This window comes from Anabrus simplex, chromosome 1 (genome assembly GCF_040414725.1).
Source record: "Anabrus simplex isolate iqAnaSimp1 chromosome 1, ASM4041472v1, whole genome shotgun sequence".
NCBI lineage: Eukaryota > Metazoa > Arthropoda > Insecta > Orthoptera > Tettigoniidae > Anabrus > Anabrus simplex.
This window is the reverse complement of record NC_090265.1, coordinates 871,170,767-871,189,470: the sequence shown is the minus strand read 5'-3', so window position 1 is coordinate 871,189,470 and position 18,704 is coordinate 871,170,767. Positions and strand designations below refer to the sequence as shown.

Below are 18,704 nucleotides of genomic sequence, written 5' to 3'. Positions count from 1 at the left end.
GACAAATGTTATATAATCTATCTATATATATATAAAATAGCTTGTCCTGACTGACTGACTGATTCATCATCGCCGAGCCAAAACTACTGGACATAATGAAATGAAATTTTGGGGATATATTCATATTAAGATGTAGGTGCTCGCTAAGAGAGGATTTTTGGATATTCCGTCGCTAAGGGGGTGAAAAGGGGGGTGAAATTTTAAAATGAGTGAATCTATATCTCAAAACTTTAAAAGTTTACAAATGTAAAAATTGATATTTAGAATCTTCTTGAAAAATAAGGAAATACGTATTTTTTTGTTTTCAGAAAATCCCAATAGGAGGGGTGAAAAAGGGTGAAAAAGTGGTTGAATGCCTTTAATCAGGATACCAGTACTTATATCTCAAAAAATGAAGGTATTACAGACCTGAAAATTGGTACTTTTGATCTCTTTTAAAAATAAAGAAACCCGTATTTTTTGTTTTTCGAAAATCCAATTAATGGGGTGTGAAAAGGGAGGTGAATTTTTAAAATCAGTGTATCTATATCTCAAAACTTTGAAAGTTTACAGTTGTAAAAATTGATATTTAGAAACTTCATTAAAAATAAAGAAACACGTATTTTTTGGTTTTCGGAAAATCCCCTGTAGGAAAGGTGGAAAGGGGTGAAAAATGGGTTGAATGCATTTAATGAGGATACTTATATCTCAGAAACTGAATATATTACAGACCTGAAAATTGGTGTTTTGCATCTCCTTTAAAAATAAAGAAACACGTATTTTTTGTTTTTGGAAAATCCAATTAATGGGGGGTGAGAGGGGGTGAATATTTGAAATGATTGTATCTATATCACAAAACTTTTAAAGTTTATAGATGTAAAAAATTAGTTTTTAGAATCTCCTTTAAAAATAAAGAAACACGTATATTTTTGTTTTCGGAAAATCCCAACAGGAAGGGTGGAAAAGGGTGAAAAATGGGTTGAATGTCTTTAATGAGGCTACTTTCATTTCAGAAGCTGAAGATATTACAGACCTGAAAATTGGTATTTGGGATCCACTTTAAAAATAAAGAAACAGGTATTTTTTCGTTTTTGGAAAATCGAAATATGGGGGTGAAAAGAGGGGTGAATTTTTAAAATGAGTGTATCTACATCTTAAAACTTGAAAAGTTTACAGATTTAAAACTTGGTATTTAAAACCTCCTTCAAAAATAAAGAAACATGTATTTTTTATTTTTGGAAAATCCAATTAATGGGGGGTGAGACGGGGTGAATATTTGAAATTTGAAAAGTGGTACGAGGGATGGAACGGGGTCCACTTGTGGAGGGAAATTGTGAAATTTGATATTTGGATTCTGCTTTAAAGTAAAGAAACGCGTATTCTCGAAAAATCCAATGAAGGGGGGGGGGTGATAGAATTGAAAAATTAATTGACTTAATTGTATGAGAATACTTACGTCTAATAAAAACTAAAGTTGTTACAGACGTGAAAATTGGTATTTGGATCTCTTTTAGAAACAAAGAAAACGCGTTTTTAGGGGGGGGGGGGGATCATCTTGGTGGGCGGGTTTGAAAAGGAGTTGAATTCCTTTCATGAGGTCACACAAATCAAAAACTGAGGAAGTTAGAGTCGTGATGATTGGTATTTAGAAGATCCTTCACTATTAAAGAAACAAAGTTTTTGCCGGAAAATTCAATTCGGGGGGGGGGGGGGAGAGGAGTGTAAAGAAAGTGAAAAAAGTGAATTATTTTTATGGGGATACTTATATCTCAAAACTGAAGGTAATAGACGTGAACATTGGTGTTTGGAATCTCCTTTAAACATAAAGAAACATGGCTTTCTGTTATTTTTGTGTGTGGCGGGGGGGGGGGGTAAATAAACTTAACGGCGGTGGGGTGTAAAAGGAGGTGAGAATAGTTGATTTTACTGTTCATAATGTACTTATAAGGAGCCTCTGTTGCTCAGGTGGCAGCGCGCCTGCCTCTCACAGCTGGGTTATGTGGTTCAAATCCCGGTCACTCCATGAGACATTCGTGCTGGACAAAACGGAGGCGGGACAGGGTTTTTCTCCGGATACTCCGGTTTTCCCTGTCATCATTCATTCCAGCAACACTGTCCAATATAATTTCATTTCATTTGTCATTCATTATCCATTGCCCCAGAGGAGTGCGACAGGCTTTGGCAGCCGGCACAATTCCTATTGCCGCCGCCAGATGGGGCTTTATTCATTCCATTCCTGACCCTGTCGAATGACTGGAAACAGGCTGTAGATTTCTGATGTACTTATTCTGATCATAAACCGATCATTTTTTATCTTTTCTGGGTTCGTTTTCAAGAGCCATCTTTTCCTTCGGAGAACGTTCTTAGATTACAGTAGATTCTCCTGGCATATAAATAAAAATTTAAACACCTTTCAAATAAGCGATAGGAATGAGATTAACCGTCCAATTGACCCAACTGACCGGGTGAAATACCTGGACCTAGCCCGGGAAGTATGAAATCGATTGCTGGAAAGAAAGATTGAAAAATGCAAGGAAACTTGCCGTAATCTATTAGAAAAGGTGTCAGATCGTGAATTTTGGTGGATTCTCTCAGATAACCAGTCAAATTGCGAATTTCGGCTGATTATATATAAAACAATAAGCATTCAATTATAAATTTCAGTACAATACCGTAGCGAAGCACGGGTATCTTGCTAGTATATATATAAAGTAGCTTGTCCTGACTGACTGACTGACTGACTGACTGACTGATTCATCATCGCCGAGCCAAAACTACTGGACATAATGAAATGAAATTTTGGGAATACATTCATATTAAGATGTAGGTGCTCGCTAAGAGATGATTTTTGGATATTCCGTCGCTAAGGGGGTGAAAAGGGGGGTGAAATTTTAAAATGAGTGTTTCTATATCTCAAAACCTTAAAAGTTTACAAATGTAAAAATTGGTATTTAGAATCTTCTTTAAAAATAAGGAAACACGTATTTTTTTGTTTTCAGAAACTCCCAATAGGACGGGTGAAAATGGGTGAAAAAAGGGTTGAATGCCCTTAATCAGGATACCGGTATTTATATCTCAGAAACTGAAGGTATTACAGACCTGAAAATTGGTACTTTTGATCTCTTTTAAAAACAAAGAAACACGTATTTTTTGTTTTTGGAAAATCCAATTAATGGGAGGGTGAAAAGGGGGTGAATTTTTAAAATCAGTGTATCTATATCTCAAAACTTTGAAAGTTTACATATGTAAAAATTGGTATTTAGAATCTTCATTAAAAATAGAGAAACACGTACTTTTTGTTTTCGGAAAATCCCAATAGGAAAGGTGGAAAGGGGTGAAAAATGTGTTGAATGCATTTAATGAGGATACTTATATCTCAGAAACTGAAGATATTACAGACCTGAAAATTGGTGTTTTGGATCTCCTTTAAAAATAAAGAAACAGGTATTTTTCGTTTTTGGAAAATCCAAATAATGGGGGGTGAAAAGGGGGTGAATTTTTAAAATGAGTGTATCTACATCTTAAAATTTTAAAGATTTGCAGATGTGAAAATTGGTACTTTGAATCTCCTTTAAAAATAAAGAAGCATGTATTTTTTGTTTTCGGAAAATCCCAATAGGAGGGATGTAAAAGGGTGAATAATGGGTTGAATGCCTTTAATGAGGATACATATATCTCAGAAACTGAAGATATTACATAACTGAAAATTTGTATATGGGATCTCCTTTAAAAATAAAGAAACACGTATTTTTTTGTTTTTGGAAAATCCAATTAATGGCGGTTAAACAGGAGTGACATATTTGGGTGAATTTTTTGAAAGACAATATCTACAGAATATCTGAGAAACCTAGAATGTTACAGAGGTAAAAAGTGATATTTGGAATCTCCTGTAAATGTAAAGAAACATAGGTGATTTGTTTTTGGAAACTCCTCTTAAGGGGAACTAAAAAGGGGGTGAAATTTTAAAATGAGAATTTATACAGTATATCTCAAGAAACTTAACATGTTACAGAAGTGAAAAATGGTATTTTTATCTCTGTAAAAATAAGGAAACATGTATTTTTAGTTTTCGGAAATAACACTTGAGTGGAAGGTGGTGGTGGTGGTGGGGGGAGGAAAATTGACTGAAAAAGGTGTTGAATTCTTTTAATGAGGCTACTGTTATCTCAAAAATAAAGATGTTACAGACGTGAAATTTGATATCTGGAATCTGCTTTAAAAGTAAAGAAGTACTAATTCTCGAAAAATCCAATGAATGGGGGGGGGGGAGGTGAAAGAATTGAAAAATTAATTGACTTAATTGTATGCGAATACTTACATCCAATAAAAACTAAAGTTGTTACATACGTGAAAATTGGTATTTGGATCTCTTTTAAAAACAAAGAAAAACGCGTTTTGGGGGGGAAATTATCTTGGGGGGGAGTGAAAAGAGTTGAATTCCTTTCATGAGGTCACATAAATCAAAAACTGAAGAAGTTAGAGTCGTGATAATTGGTATTTAGAAGATCCTTTACTATTAAGGAAACAAGTATTTTTTTGCCGGAAAATTCACTTGGGGGGGGGGGGGGGGTGAGTGTGAAAGTGAAAAAAGTGAATTATTTTAATCTCAAAACTGAAGGTAATAGACGTAAACAATGTTGTTTGGAATCTCCTTTAAACATAAAGAAACACGCCTTCTTTTAGTTTGGGGGGGGGGTGGTAAATAAACTTAACGGCGGTGGGGTGTAAAAGGAGTTGAGACCAATTGATTTTACTGTTCATAATGTATTTATAAGGAGCCTCCGTTGCTCAGGCGGCAGGGCGCCGGCCTCTCACAGCTGGGTTCCGTGGTTCAAATCCCGGTCTCTCCATGTGACATTCGTGCTGGACAAAACGGAGGTGGGACAGGTTTTTCTCCGGATACTCCGGTTTTCCCTGTCATCATTCATTCCAGCAATACTGTCCAATATAATTTCATTTCATTTGTCATCCATTAATCATTGCCCCAGAGGAGTGCGACACGTTTCGGCTGCCGTCACAATTCCTATTGTCGCCGCTAGATATGGGCTTTATTCATTCCATTCCTGACCCTGTCGAATGACTGGAAACAGGCTGTAGATTTTCGATGTACTTATTCTGATCATAAACCGATCATTTTTATTCCTGGGTTCGTTTTCAAGAGCCACCTTTTCCTTCGGAGAACGTTCTCAGATTACAGTAGATTCTCCTGGCATATAAATAAAAATTTAAACACATTTGAAATAAACGATAGGAATGAGATTGACCGTCCAATTTTTCACCTCTATAATAAGGCCAATAATGCACGGAAGTATGTTATTCGTATGGCCAGAAATCCCGCACACTTGCCTACGCGCGACAATAGTGCTGGTCACATTCTCAACAATGACAATGGCAGCAGATGTAATTTACCGCCAAGTAGCGGTCTTGCATCTTGCTGTAGGGTCCAGAACATCTATAATAATAATAATAATAATAATAATAATAATAATAATAATAATAATAATAATAATAATAATAATAATAATAATAATAATAATAATAATAATAATGTTCTGGACCGTCGTCAAATGTGCGGACCGCGCTGGAAACGGATCCTGGACGGGTAATGACTAAGAATGCAGTCCGGTCGCGGGTTCAGTACCACCAAGGCACCCAAGACGACACCACGACTGATCTCCTGAAGGATTTGTTCCATATTAAAAATGCTTATAGGAAAAGATGGCAAAGATTTAGGGACCCAAGTGACCGGGTGGAATACTTGGACCTAGCCCGGGAAAGAAAGATTGAAAAATGGGAGAAAACTTGCCGTAATCTATTAGAAAACGAGTCAGATCGCGAATTTTGGCGGATTCTCTCAGAAAAAGAGTCAGATCGCGAATTTCGGCGGATTATATATAAAACAATAAGCATTCAAATATAAATTTCAGTATAATACCGTAGCGAAGCACGGGTATCTTGCTAGTGTTATATAAAGTGTGTATGACACAGTTTTTGGCTTAAGATAATAAAGGTTTAGAAATTTGATATCGATCGATCATATTATAGATTAAATTCCGATTTCATTTTCATTCAGTTGGCAGTATTACCGGAACCGTGAGAGCTCCCTACCTACTCCGCCGCCCCGTACAAAGAAATATCGCTAAAAGGTGCGCGGACTATACATCAATCAGACAATTTTTGCAAGAAGTTCGCGCCAAAATTACTTCGAAGTTTTTCTTTCGACCGTCTTTATTGTCAACACCACTGTTGAACCAAATTTGCTTCAAAAATGCTCCAAAATTACACCAAAGATTTGGGTGCATTTGTAGATTCACCTTGGTGCCATTTTAGTGCTAAAGTTGTGCAATTTTCTTCATATTTACCCCACAAATATAACGGTTAAAATTGGTGTACAGTTGGTGTATTTTTGGTGTATCCTTCGAAGCAAGCATTGTGGTACATTTGTGGAGTAACCTTTGTGCCACTTTGCTGAAAAATTAGTGCATATTCCTTCGCATTTATGCCCGAAAAATTAGTACAAAATTGGTGTAAAATTGGTAACAACAACAACAACAACAACAACAATGATAACGTCACACTTCTCTGCTGCACACTGACACACGCTCTATCTTAATTTGTTTTTTTTTTCACTTCTTAAACAACAAAAGTTTGTATTCCTATTCGCATTTAAATTTATTTTAAACTAATTTTTACATTTTTGTTAACTTTTTGGCCTCGGGCCTGTGGGATTTTGGCCCCTCTGCCCTTCCCTCCTCTTGTCACCGGCCCTGGTCTTTAGTTTCTGGCACGAACGGAATATTTGACATCCTGGCATCTCTTAATCCATAGCAAATGAAGGGAATAGAATAATAATAATAATAATAATAATAATAATAATAATAATAATAATAATAATAATAATAATAATAATAATAATAATAATAATAATAATAATAATAATACACTGAAGAAAATGGAAATTGCAACACCCACAAAGAGTGGTGCTATATTGCTGCAATTGAACATGCAGGACGAGTGTTCGGTTGTGATTCGATTATTACACTTTCAGGTCCCTCTGACTGCAAGTTTGGACAACAATCAATACAGTATGTGCCCACCACGAGCTGCAATGCATTGATGAATTCGTCGAGGCATGGAGTCAATAAGGCCTTGGATCGCTTATTGAGGAATTGTGGCCCATGCTTGCTGCACTGCACGGGTCAGTTGTTCCAGAGTTGTGGGTGGCTGAGGACGGTTGGCCAGTTGTCGACCCATCATGTCCCACACATGCTCAATAGGACTGAGGTCGGGGGATCTGGCGGGCCATTCTAAGGTTGTGATGTCGTGGAGAGCTTCTCTGGAGATGCGTGCAGTGTGAACCCGGGCATTGTCCTGCTGAAACATCCCATTAGCAATATTCGCCATCATAGGGACAACCACTGGATTGAGTACCCTATCAACGTACTGTCGAGCAGTCACAGTGCCCTCAACAAGCACTAATTGTGATTTCACATTAAAGCCAATAGCTCCCCAGACCATAATGCTTCGTGTTGGCCCTGTGTGCCTCTCGACAATAAGATCTGGGCGGCCCTTCTCACCGGTACGTCGGCGCACACGATTCTGGCGATCACTGCGGGCAAGACCGAAGCGCGATTCATCAGTAAAGACGACCCTATGCCATTCGTCGACCCACGTCGATCTTTCTCGACACCAGGCCAGCCTTACACGTCGCTGTTGTGGGGTCAATGGAACACCTTCTGCAGGGACACGGGCTCGTAAGCCAGCTGCACGCAGGCGATTACCAACTGCTTGTTGTATACCGTGGGGTGCCACAGCTGCTCGAATTTGCGCTGCTGTTGCATGGGGTTCCATCCAGGCCATCCGAATGATGCGGCGATCCTCTCTCACAGTTGTCTGTCGCGCTGGGCCTGTGCCAGGTCTACGAGTGTGGGTACATTCATTTGACCACTGCTGCCATACACGTTGTACCGCAGATGCCTGTCGGCCAACACGTGCAGCGACAGTCCTTAGCGATAATCCAGCCTCACACAGCGTAATTATTCGAGCCCTCTCAAACGGCGACAGTTGTTGATAGCGTGCTCTTCTCTGTCGTCGAGGCATGTTTGACGGGGAACACTTCACTGCACAGACTGCAAGTCAACTACGCTACACCAGAGTCCGTATACTGGAGTTGATTCCTCCGCGACCAATCACGTGGGGAGACCTGTAGCAAGAATCCAATGGGTCTGAAACTTTGATCGTTTACATACCTACATGATATCGTTCCATATCTTGAAAATCAACACAAACGATCAATGCCTTCATGGTGTTGCAATTTCCATTTTCTTAAGTGTAATAATAGAGCCAATGACCTAGATGTTAGGCCCCTCTAAACAACAAGCACCAGCAATAATAATAATAATAATAATAATAATAATAATAATGATAATAATAGTAATAATAATAATGCGTTTACCTCCCATTAACTACCGACACGAGGCTGGCGTATTTAAGCACCTTCAAATACTACTGGTGGTGGGGCTCAGGATTATAGTAGAAACTTTAGGAGTGAATTTGAAATGGGCATTAATTTCCCAGTCGATCCTAATATTCACTAGTTAGACGAGGAATTCTCAACTTCAGCAACGCTATTCTCAAGAAAACTCACACCCCTATTTTGGTCATGGAGAGATTAAAAGTAAATATCTAATGTGTACACTCAGTAGATGTCACTGCTTCGGTCATGATTGTCGCTAATGTCCTAGCTAGCACGTTAGCGGGAAAGGGAAAAATGTGCATGCGCACTGGTCAGTCATTGATGTTACTTGCGACTTCCAAACTTCTAGGCGTTTCGACTGAAGAATGCAGACTGGTGCCATCAGTTTTTCTAATAGAAATATGCTCAAGAGGAAAAACTGCTATTTACGGTAGTGTTATGTTAACACTAGATATCGAATTTCTATGCAATGAAAACTGCCAAAACATGCATGTAAGTATGCGATAAAAAGGGTTGAAATATGTATATAAATATGTACTTACTTCTATATAATTTAACACCTTTTATAGCATTTTAACACCAAGTATCTTCATTATATTTAAACAATTCGCTCACACCCATATATGAAGGACGTACTAGTGTTTTACACTTTATTTTTTGCACGTCCGGGTATGGTTCAGATTTCACTTTTGAAGGTGGTGACGTGTAGCTAGTGTCTTATTCCACCGTTTGGTAGCAGCACACGCACTCGTCATAGCCATTTCATAACAACACTGTCAGCGTAGGAGCAGACAACATGGAAAGCAATCGTCACGGACAGCGCTATACGACTTGGTTCCTGTGGAAAGAAGGCGTGACCACTGCAGAAATTCATCGGCGCTTGGTGGCAGTCTGTGGAGAACATGCGCCGTCACGGAAAACTGTTTACAACTGGGTGGAAGGTTGGAAAACAGGGCGCACATCGGTGGACAAGGAAACCAGTTCTGGAAAGAATGTGACAGTGTCAACACCAGCCAACATTGCCCGGGTCAAACAGGCCATCCAATGAAACAAATGCATCACATTTACGGAAATGGAGGCAGCCACGGGAATCAGCCGAAACACCGTGCAGCGGATCGTGCACGGCCACTTACAGTTTTTTTTGCTAGTTGTTTTACGTCGCACCGACACAGATAGCTCTTACGGCGACGATGGGACAGGAAAGGGCTAGGAGTGGGAAGGAATCGGCCGTGACCTTAATTAAGGTACAGCCCCAGCATTTGCCTGGTGTGAAAATGGGAAACCACGGAAAACCATCTTCAGGGCTGCCGACACTGGGGTTCGAACCTACTATCTCCTGAATACTGGATACTGGCCGCACTTAAGCGACTGCAGCTATCGAGCTCGGTGCCACTTACAGTTGGGGAAGGTGTCATACATGTAGGTGCCTAGACTCTTGTCTGCAGACAAAAGGCAGAGGTGTGTGGACGTGTGCAGAGAACTTTTGCAACGCCATGATCAAGATCCAGCCGACTTCATGGCTAGGCTTGTGACTGGTGATGAGACATGGCTCTATTTACCATGAGCCCATTTACCATTTCCTTTGACAGAACCAAACATTTTCTTCAAGATCTTTCGTTCCTTGATTTTGTTATTATTATTATGGTTCGGAAGTTTATGACATAAAGAAGTACAAATTATGCAAACATATAAGCTCTAAAACTAGCTAAATATAACCTTAAAAAGGTAAGATAACACTTCATGTTAGGAATGGATAACATTTATTAGATTATTACTAACATTAAACTTGCCAAAAAGTGATTAGCGATAATACACAAGAAACAATTAATCATGCGAATTCACAGAGCTACAGTAGATATGTTAAAAATGTACTGTATACATTTATTAAGTTCAGCCCTGAGGCGGAGTTCTCACCCTGTAAAAAAAACCCGAAGTATTAGCACGCATTTTAGTATCTGTCGGCGTACGTTCGTACAGCACATCTTTCTAGGAATCATGTCTTGTAAACCTGTCTTTTTCTGGAAAATAAAGAAAAATACATCTACTACAGTATTTGGAAGTCCTGTGTTTGAAAATCGACGCAGATAACATGTACGTTGTAAAAGCGACGCCTATATGTAAACAAAAAGGCTCAAAATATGACCGAAACAATAACAATGGCCGAATATGCATTTATATGCAATATAAAATTGCTTTAAATGAGGCCAGCGACTCCTCATTCACCTTATTTTTCAAATTTCGTGTGAAATTATCTCAGAAAAGAACATGACTTTCCTTAATATCCGAACCTTTATTATTATTATTATTATTATTATTATTATTATTATTATTATTATTATTATTATTATTACGTTAATACTCTATGAAAGGCCTCTGCGCTATGGAGATTACATCAGAATTCTAGCATGTACACTTTTCTATTCCCTGCATTTTAGTTTGTAAGTTAATGTATTGTTAACACCATGTATCCCAATCTTTGTCAATAAATGATCATAGCAAATAACGCCAGCTGAGTTCTTAAATGAAGTGTGCGGCATCATTTTGCAAAACAATTTTGTCTGCTAGGTTAAGTGACGTAAGAAGGTGTGACGTTAAGATGCAAACTGCAAAAATGCTGCTTTGAATAAAAGGGGAATGACAATTGAGCTGAAGTTAGTTTGGTGCTAGGATCCTTGGTGCACGGCCTCCCGGACGGCGCTGTCTCAACATGGTTCAAGCCTTCCTATTGGTCGTCTGTCTGGCGCTCTTCGCTGCTCTACCAATCATCGTCAGTGGGTAAGTACTTCCCACTTCCTTGAAACCGACAAACAAGCGGTAAAAGAGTTCTTTAGTCAACTGTCCTGTGTTATGACGGCAATGGTCGGGGAAGTCTTTGGTTCCAGAATATGGATTCATAATAGTGAGTGAGGATTCCAAGCGCAGTTAAGTCCACCACTAAAAATGTTGTTATTATTGTTATTATTGTCGTTTAATATCAACAGTTTATCTAGCTATTGTTTGTCTCCGCGTTAACGCGCCAGCCTTTGGTCAGCATAGGCCCAAGTTTGGTTCCCATCTCGGCTGAGGGATTTAAATTGTGAATGTTTAATCACAATGGTTCGGGGTCTGGATCTTTATAGCACACCCGTTCGCTATAACTACACCCAGTACACTCGCTGCCCAAGAATGGCTGTAACTAGGCTACAATAGCAACACGAAATTCTTCTTCTTATTCTTCTGTTTACTTTTCTTGATTTCTTACGCCCAACTAAGGAGCGACTTTGAAGTTATTTAGCACAATGTTTCTTCTTTTCTTCTCAATATCTATTCATTCGTTCACTTAGTTCCATTTTGATTTTTTTTATTCATCCTGTATACCGTCGCTGCTGGGAAAAACCTCCTATGTGAAATATTTTAGCTTAGAACTTTGGCCGGTAAGATTTTGTCATCTAAGTTGCAATACTGTGTGCATATTGTCAAGGCATTCTTCAATGTATGCGCTGCGGGTCAGTATATCTCCAAAAATATTATCACATAGGAGGTCTTGTTCCCGAAACGACGATATTTTCTTTTAAGTATTTATGCGACTTTGTTTTCTTACTAAGCTTCTGAATTTAATTTTATCTTGAATAGTTTCATCGGTAATAACAATTTCCTATTGATTACCGTTTATTTCCATTAAAAAATGGCTGCGTTTTTTGAGGGATAGTACCAGGTTTGGAAGTTTATTTCTCAGCCTGCTGCTATCCATTCTGTGCAGGTGTCGGTATAATTTTAAATGGCTTTTAAAATGTATCTGTATTTTTTCTGCGACTTCATAAATTTCCTATGTTTTTTCATCATCCGAATTTCGCTACTGTCAATATTATTATTATTATTATTATTATTATTATTATTATTATTATTATTATCATTATTATTAAATATCGTAATTACATCTCAGGGTTAATGATGTAACCAGGACAGTGTACGAAAAACGATATCAAATTTTATGGAGGCGACGTATTTTCTTTTTACACGTTGTTTTACGTCGCACCGACACAGATAGGTCTTATGCCGACGATGACATTGGAAAGGGCTAGGAGTAGGAAGGAAGTGGCCGTGCCTTAATTAAGGTACGGCCCCAGCATTTACCTGGTGGTAAAGTGGGAAACAACGGAAAACCATCCTCAGGGCTGCCGACGGTGGGGTTCGAATCCACTATCTTCCGAATGCAAGCTCACAGCTGCGTGTCCCTAACCGCACGGCCAACTCGCTCAGTGTACATTTTTGGACTATACCTTAAAAATAGGGAGGCCCCGGGATCCATTTCGGCCAGGTCAAGGATTTTTACCTGTGTCTCAGGTTTCGTGATGACGGTGAGGTGGAGACCGGGTCTAGAAAGCCAAGAATAACGGCCAAGAGGATTCGCCGTGCTGAACACACGTCACCTTGTAATCTACTGGCCTTCCAGCTGGGAAGAGGTCACTTGGTAGACCAAGGCCCTTCAGGGCTGTCGCGAAAAGGGGCTTCTGTGTATTTTTCGAATGCAAGCTCACAGCTGCGTGACCCGAACTGCGTGGTCAACTAGCTCCGTAAACTTAGTACAACTCAAATAAAGATAACAGAAAACAAAGTAATCGAAAAGAACATAGAAATATTGGAATTAAATTTAACGATACATTATAGAACACACCACCAAATATATATGTGTAAAGGAAAAACAAATATTTCAATTAAGAAATCAGCTTCAACAATCGGATATTCAACAGTTTAAACGTAATTTTATGTAGAAATACATAACTAATTAATCAACAGAAACCTTTGGATATACTTGGGGACAAAACATGACGATCTCGCCTCACACAACTGCTTTCGGCCGGCTGCTCCGGTGTCTATTAGCGTCTACCTCGTCTACCTCATTTGCACCAAAAGAGCCGGAGCAAAACTAAAACATTTCTATGGACTTCATTATTTGTCATTTCCATGTAAACTGAGTTATTTATTATTACGGTATTATATTACTATTAATAATGCTAAAAGGATCACTATACTGCACTCGACACCAAAAGAAAAAAGTGAAGACTGAATAGAGTGTTGAAGAAAATGGTTTGGCAACCTCTCCACATCAAACAAGGATCGCTTAGGACTCTTTAAATCAGCAGGGTGCAGGGTGTGATTGACTGCTAGCTTCCAGCACGCTTCCAGGAACTGAGGCCGTCATGTTTTGTCCCCAAGTATACCAACGATATTTCCCTAACATTGCAACTAATACTAATGTTTTTTACAACTTGCATTACCGACACAGATAGGTCTTAAGGCGACGATATGATAGGAAAGGGCTAGGAGCGGGAAGGAAGCGATCGTGGTCTTAATTAAGGCACAGTCCCAACATTTGACAGGTGTGATAATGGAAAACCATAGAAAATCATGTTGAAGGCTGCCTACAGTGGGGTTCTAACCCACTATCTCAAGAGTGCAAGCTGATAGCTGGGTGACCTACTAAGCCGCGCGGCCACTTGCACGGTAATGTTTTAACCGATGCAATGCTATTACTATTTCACATTATTTTGTTAATATATTATTTTCCTGGTAATCCACCTTATAACATGCAGACAGTCCGGTTCCATGGCTAAATGGTTAGCGTGCTGGCCTTTGGCCACAGGGGGCCTCGGGTTCGATTCCCGACAGGGTCTGGAATTTTAACCCTGATTGGTTAATTTCGCTGGCACGGGGGCTGGGTGTATGTGTCGTCTTCATCATCATTTCATCCTCATCATGACGCGCAGGTTGCCTACGGGAATCAAATCTAAAGACCTGCACCTGACGAGCCGAACATGTCTTTGGACACTCCCGGCACTAACAGCCACACGCCATTGTTGTTGTACGCGCAGACAACTGCATTCCGTCTCAAACAGTGGTTTTTACAGGTACCGCACATTCAAATCAGTTGTGATTTCTTATGAAGCAGAGAATTTGAATGTTGGCAACAAAATGTATATTTATTACAGCTGGAGTAACCAAATGTACACATATTTTAGCTTATCATGTTCCAGCTTTAATGTAATCGCGATTAGGGGCCGGATTCTCCACCAATAAGTTTGACCACGAGCTTTCGGGGACCTCCAGTACATCTGAAACTACTGCAGGAAGGTTTGCATAAGTTTAAGGAGTACACTCAATCAGAACTGGTGCCACTTAGTATATGGAGTGCCACTATTCTCCTGAGAGTTCACTTTAGAAGATTTAAGCCTAACATTTTCCTTCCCGAGACATCCTTTAAAGTCACTACGAAAATAGATTTTACAAATAAAAAAAGATAATTACGTTCCGAATGCATCAAGTGCGAGGCTCAGAAGCGGTAACGAATATCTTGATTTAGACATGTGCCGTTGGCTATAACAAAAGTTATAATGAATTTAGCACGAAATGAGCTGCCTAGTGTGTCTCCTATAGCGGAGAATTCCTAGTTAAATAATAATAATAATAATAATAATAATAATAATAATGATAATAATAATGATAATAATACTCGTTTTTACAAGTTGCTTTACGTTGCACCGACACATATAGGTATTATGGCACAGATGGGATAGGAAAGGGCTAGGAGTGGGAAGGAAGCGACGGTGGCCTTAATTACGATACAACCCCAGCATTTGCCTGGTGTGAAAATGGGAAACCACGGACAAGCATCTTCAGGGCTGCCGATAGTGGGCTTTGAACCCACTATCTCCCGGATGAAAGCTCACAGACGCGCGCCCCTAACCGCACGGTCAACTCGCCCGGAATGAAAATGTCATCTACATGACATAGTAACGAACCTGACAATGTTCCCAATGAAATCCTTGCTTATGTGGTAAATATTGTGAAAGTCTACTAGTGGCTTTACGTTGCATCAACACAGATAGGTCTTATGGCGACGATGAGAGAAGAAAGGGCTAGGAGTGAGAAGGAAGTGGCCGTGGCCTTAAATCTGGTGTGAAAATAGGAAACCACGGAAAAACATCTTCATGGCTTCTGATAATGGGGTTCGAACCCACTATCTCCCGAATGCAAGCTCAAAGCTGCACGCTCCTTGTATTATTTGAATACAAAATTAAGGCCACTGAAGGCGTGGGATGTGAAGACCCGCACCGTTCGCAACTTCGGCACTAAGTTAGTGGAATACAGTGGTTAGTTCTGTGACTGGATGCATTTATTTATGATGTAGGATGAGTGATTATCTTGAACACAAGCCTATCAAGGAGTGAAAATTAGTTTCTAAATTTGTCGACTATTTAACGGGGAATCGCACCCATGTCATTCCGGGTGAACCGAGCACGTCGGTAGAGCCTCGGCTAGGCCGCCGTTGTTATTATGAGGTTATGATTAATCGAAAATCTACGGAGAAAAGTGTTCCTGTGAAGTAAATTACGATGTTATATCAGTGGAATTAAAGCGAAAAATTGGACGACATTTGGAGGGACGTACTTTTTTATTTTTTACAATTGGTTTTACGTTGCACCGACACAGACATGTCTTACGGTGACGATGGGGAAGAAGTGGCCGTGGCCTTAATTAAGGAACAGCCCCATCATTTGTCTGGGGTAAAAATGGGGAACCATGCGGTGAACCATCTTCAGGGCTGTCAACAGTGGGGTTCGAACCCACTATCTCACAGGCTCACAGCTGGGCGCACGGCTAACTGGCTCGGTCGTACATTTGTTATCCTCTGCGGATCAGTGATTTTAAAAAAATCATGTACTCTTAACCTCGAGGTGGTGCAGCTATTTTCAAGCACAACCTCAAAGGAGGTGAACTGCATGTACCATTTCAGCCGCATACCAGTCACCTTGTCATTCTTTTATCCCTGACAGTACCGGGAATCGAACCTGAACCTCAGAGGACGGCATCTAATAACGCTAAACGTTACGCTATGGAGGCGCAGTGGGTCAGTAGTACAGAATTGGGTTCCGGATCCGGTAGAGGTTCTGCAGTCAGTTCTTTGAAGAGTGGAAGAATTTCACTCCGGCATTCTATGTCAGCATGTAAGCCGTCACATCAGAAATACCTGCATATGGTATTATTATTATTTGCCTACCACCGTCAGAGACTCCTGTGGCCACCTTCAGAGTTTGTTATAATGGAACTGATTCAGGGTCATCAGATGTTACAGCACTGCGCTACCACTTGCTCAAATAAGGAAAAAAAACAAAGAATGTCACAGACTGTGAATGTTTTTCTTCTTACTCAAGGTCACAGTTTCATAATGCTTGGCTTGCAGACATTTAAAACAAACATAAGTACAATAAGTGTCTATCAGTACGTGTATTTCTTTGAACATCTGTCGATGTTCATTGCGCACTGAACTTTGCACTTGTTTAGTTATTGTTTAGTTATTAGTCCCATTTTCTGATACGCGGTTATACGACACGTTTTACGGCCGGATGCCCTTCCTGACGTCAACCTCAGTTGAGGAACTAATGAAGATGAAATGCAAACTCGTGTCCTCGTTCCGAGGTGGTGCAGCTCTTTTCAGGCACACCCCCAATGGAGGTGAGCTGCATGTACCATTTCAAACCATTACCAGCCCTCCTGCCATTCTTAAATTTCTGGCAGTACCGGGAATCGAACCCGGGTCCCCAAGGACGGCAGCTAATAACACTAACCGTTACGCTACGGAGGCGGACATGAAGATGAAATGAATGATTGGGAATGAAATATGGGTAAGGAGGGGGAAGGAATTGGTTGAATAGCAACTGTCCCGGCATTTGTCTGGAAGTGAAAATGGGAAACCACAGAAAACCATTCTTAGGATATCTCGGTCATCCTCGAAGTGGTGTTCCGTAGTTTCCCCACTTCCCCTCCAGGCAAATGCCGGGATTGTACCTAACTTAAGGCCACGACCGCTTCCTTTCCTCTTCGTTGTCTATCCCTTCCAATCTTCCCATCTCGCCGCAAGGCCTTGTTCAGTATATCAGGTGAGGTCGCCTGCGCAAGGTACTGGTCCTCCTCCGCAGTTTTTTCCGCGATCCGAAGTCTCACGCTCCAGGACACCCTTGAAGCGGTAGATGTGGGATCCCTCACTGAGTCCGGGATACGGTAAACGGAGTAAGAAAGAAAGAAGACAGAACCTTACGGGCCAAAGTTCTAAGCTGAAATACTGTATTTCACATCGCGGTTTTCGCATGGGCAACGACGTCCAAGATTGTTTACCTCCTTCATACGAGAGATTGAAGGCGTGACTTTTAAGTTTAATATTCAAATATTATTTTCGAATTTTTGGAAGTTTTACATAAAGGGAAAAATGATAAAGAAATTAGTAGTCTAAGAGCAAGCCTTTCGGTAGGTACTGGTATGTTGCGTATCAGTGGCGGTTCGTGACATTTTATTCTGACAGGGCTACACGATACTTTTAGATTAATAATAATAATAATAATAATAATAATAATAATAATAATAATAAACCGATTTAATTAATTTAATTTCGTGCGGCTATTTCTAGCCAAGTGGAACCCTTGTAAGGCAGACTCTCCGATGAGGGTGGGCGGCATCTGCCATGTGTAGGTAACTGCGTGTTATTGTGGTAGAGGATAGTGTTATGTGTGGTGGGTGAATTGCAGGTATGTTGGGGACAGCACAAACACCCAGCCCCTGGGCCGTTGGAATTAACCAACGAAGGTTAAAATCCCCGACCCGGCTGGGAATCGAACCCGGGTCCCTCTGAACCGAAGGCCAGTACGCTGACAATTCAGCCAACGAGTCGGACACTACAATGACATTTATACACACACAGTAACATGCTAACAGCTAATGCAATCATGATAACTATGGTACTGCACTGTTTCACTGATCGCAATCACAAGTGATAATAACAATATCCACGAAAACAAACAGTGCACGCCAGAATTTCTCTCTCCTTGCTCAAATTTCAAAGCAAGACGACGTATTTAACAATTTGACAGCCTACAGATAGTGCCGTCGCGTTATGATTACATTTTGAATCTTTATTTTAGCTTCTTTTTAGAACCGAATTGTTTAAATAGTCACTACAATGGAAAATTAATCTCTAACAACAATTAATGTAAGACTTGGGGGAAAAAACCCTGGGTACCTTGCAAATGGCTGCCGATGAGTTAAGGGCTCCGCCGGGCAGTCCTTACAACCGTCTGTACTCTTCCTTCCCCTGACAAGCCCATATTGTCCATCCAGGCTCCTCCCGCACCCTGCAGACTAGCTAAGTCTTGGAACCTACTGAGGGCTCTCCTGGCACAGCCCGAGGGCCTCAAGGCTAAGAGGAAACGTCGTGCTT

At 40.3% G+C, this 18,704-nt stretch overlaps 1 protein-coding gene across 1 annotated transcript in view; it reads left to right on the top strand.

The window, feature by feature from the left end:
• Positions 1 to 11,071: 11,071 nt before the first annotated feature.
• LOC136857672 (inosine-uridine preferring nucleoside hydrolase) overlaps positions 11,072 to 18,704 on the top strand; it is a 78,739-nt gene continuing 71,106 nt past the window's right edge. Inside the window, exon 1 of the mRNA XM_067136507.2 lies at positions 11,072 to 11,230. Coding sequence (XP_066992608.1) covers positions 11,163 to 11,230 — 68 coding nt within the window. The 5' untranslated portion in view covers positions 11,072 to 11,162. The remainder of the gene's footprint in view (positions 11,231 to 18,704) is intronic.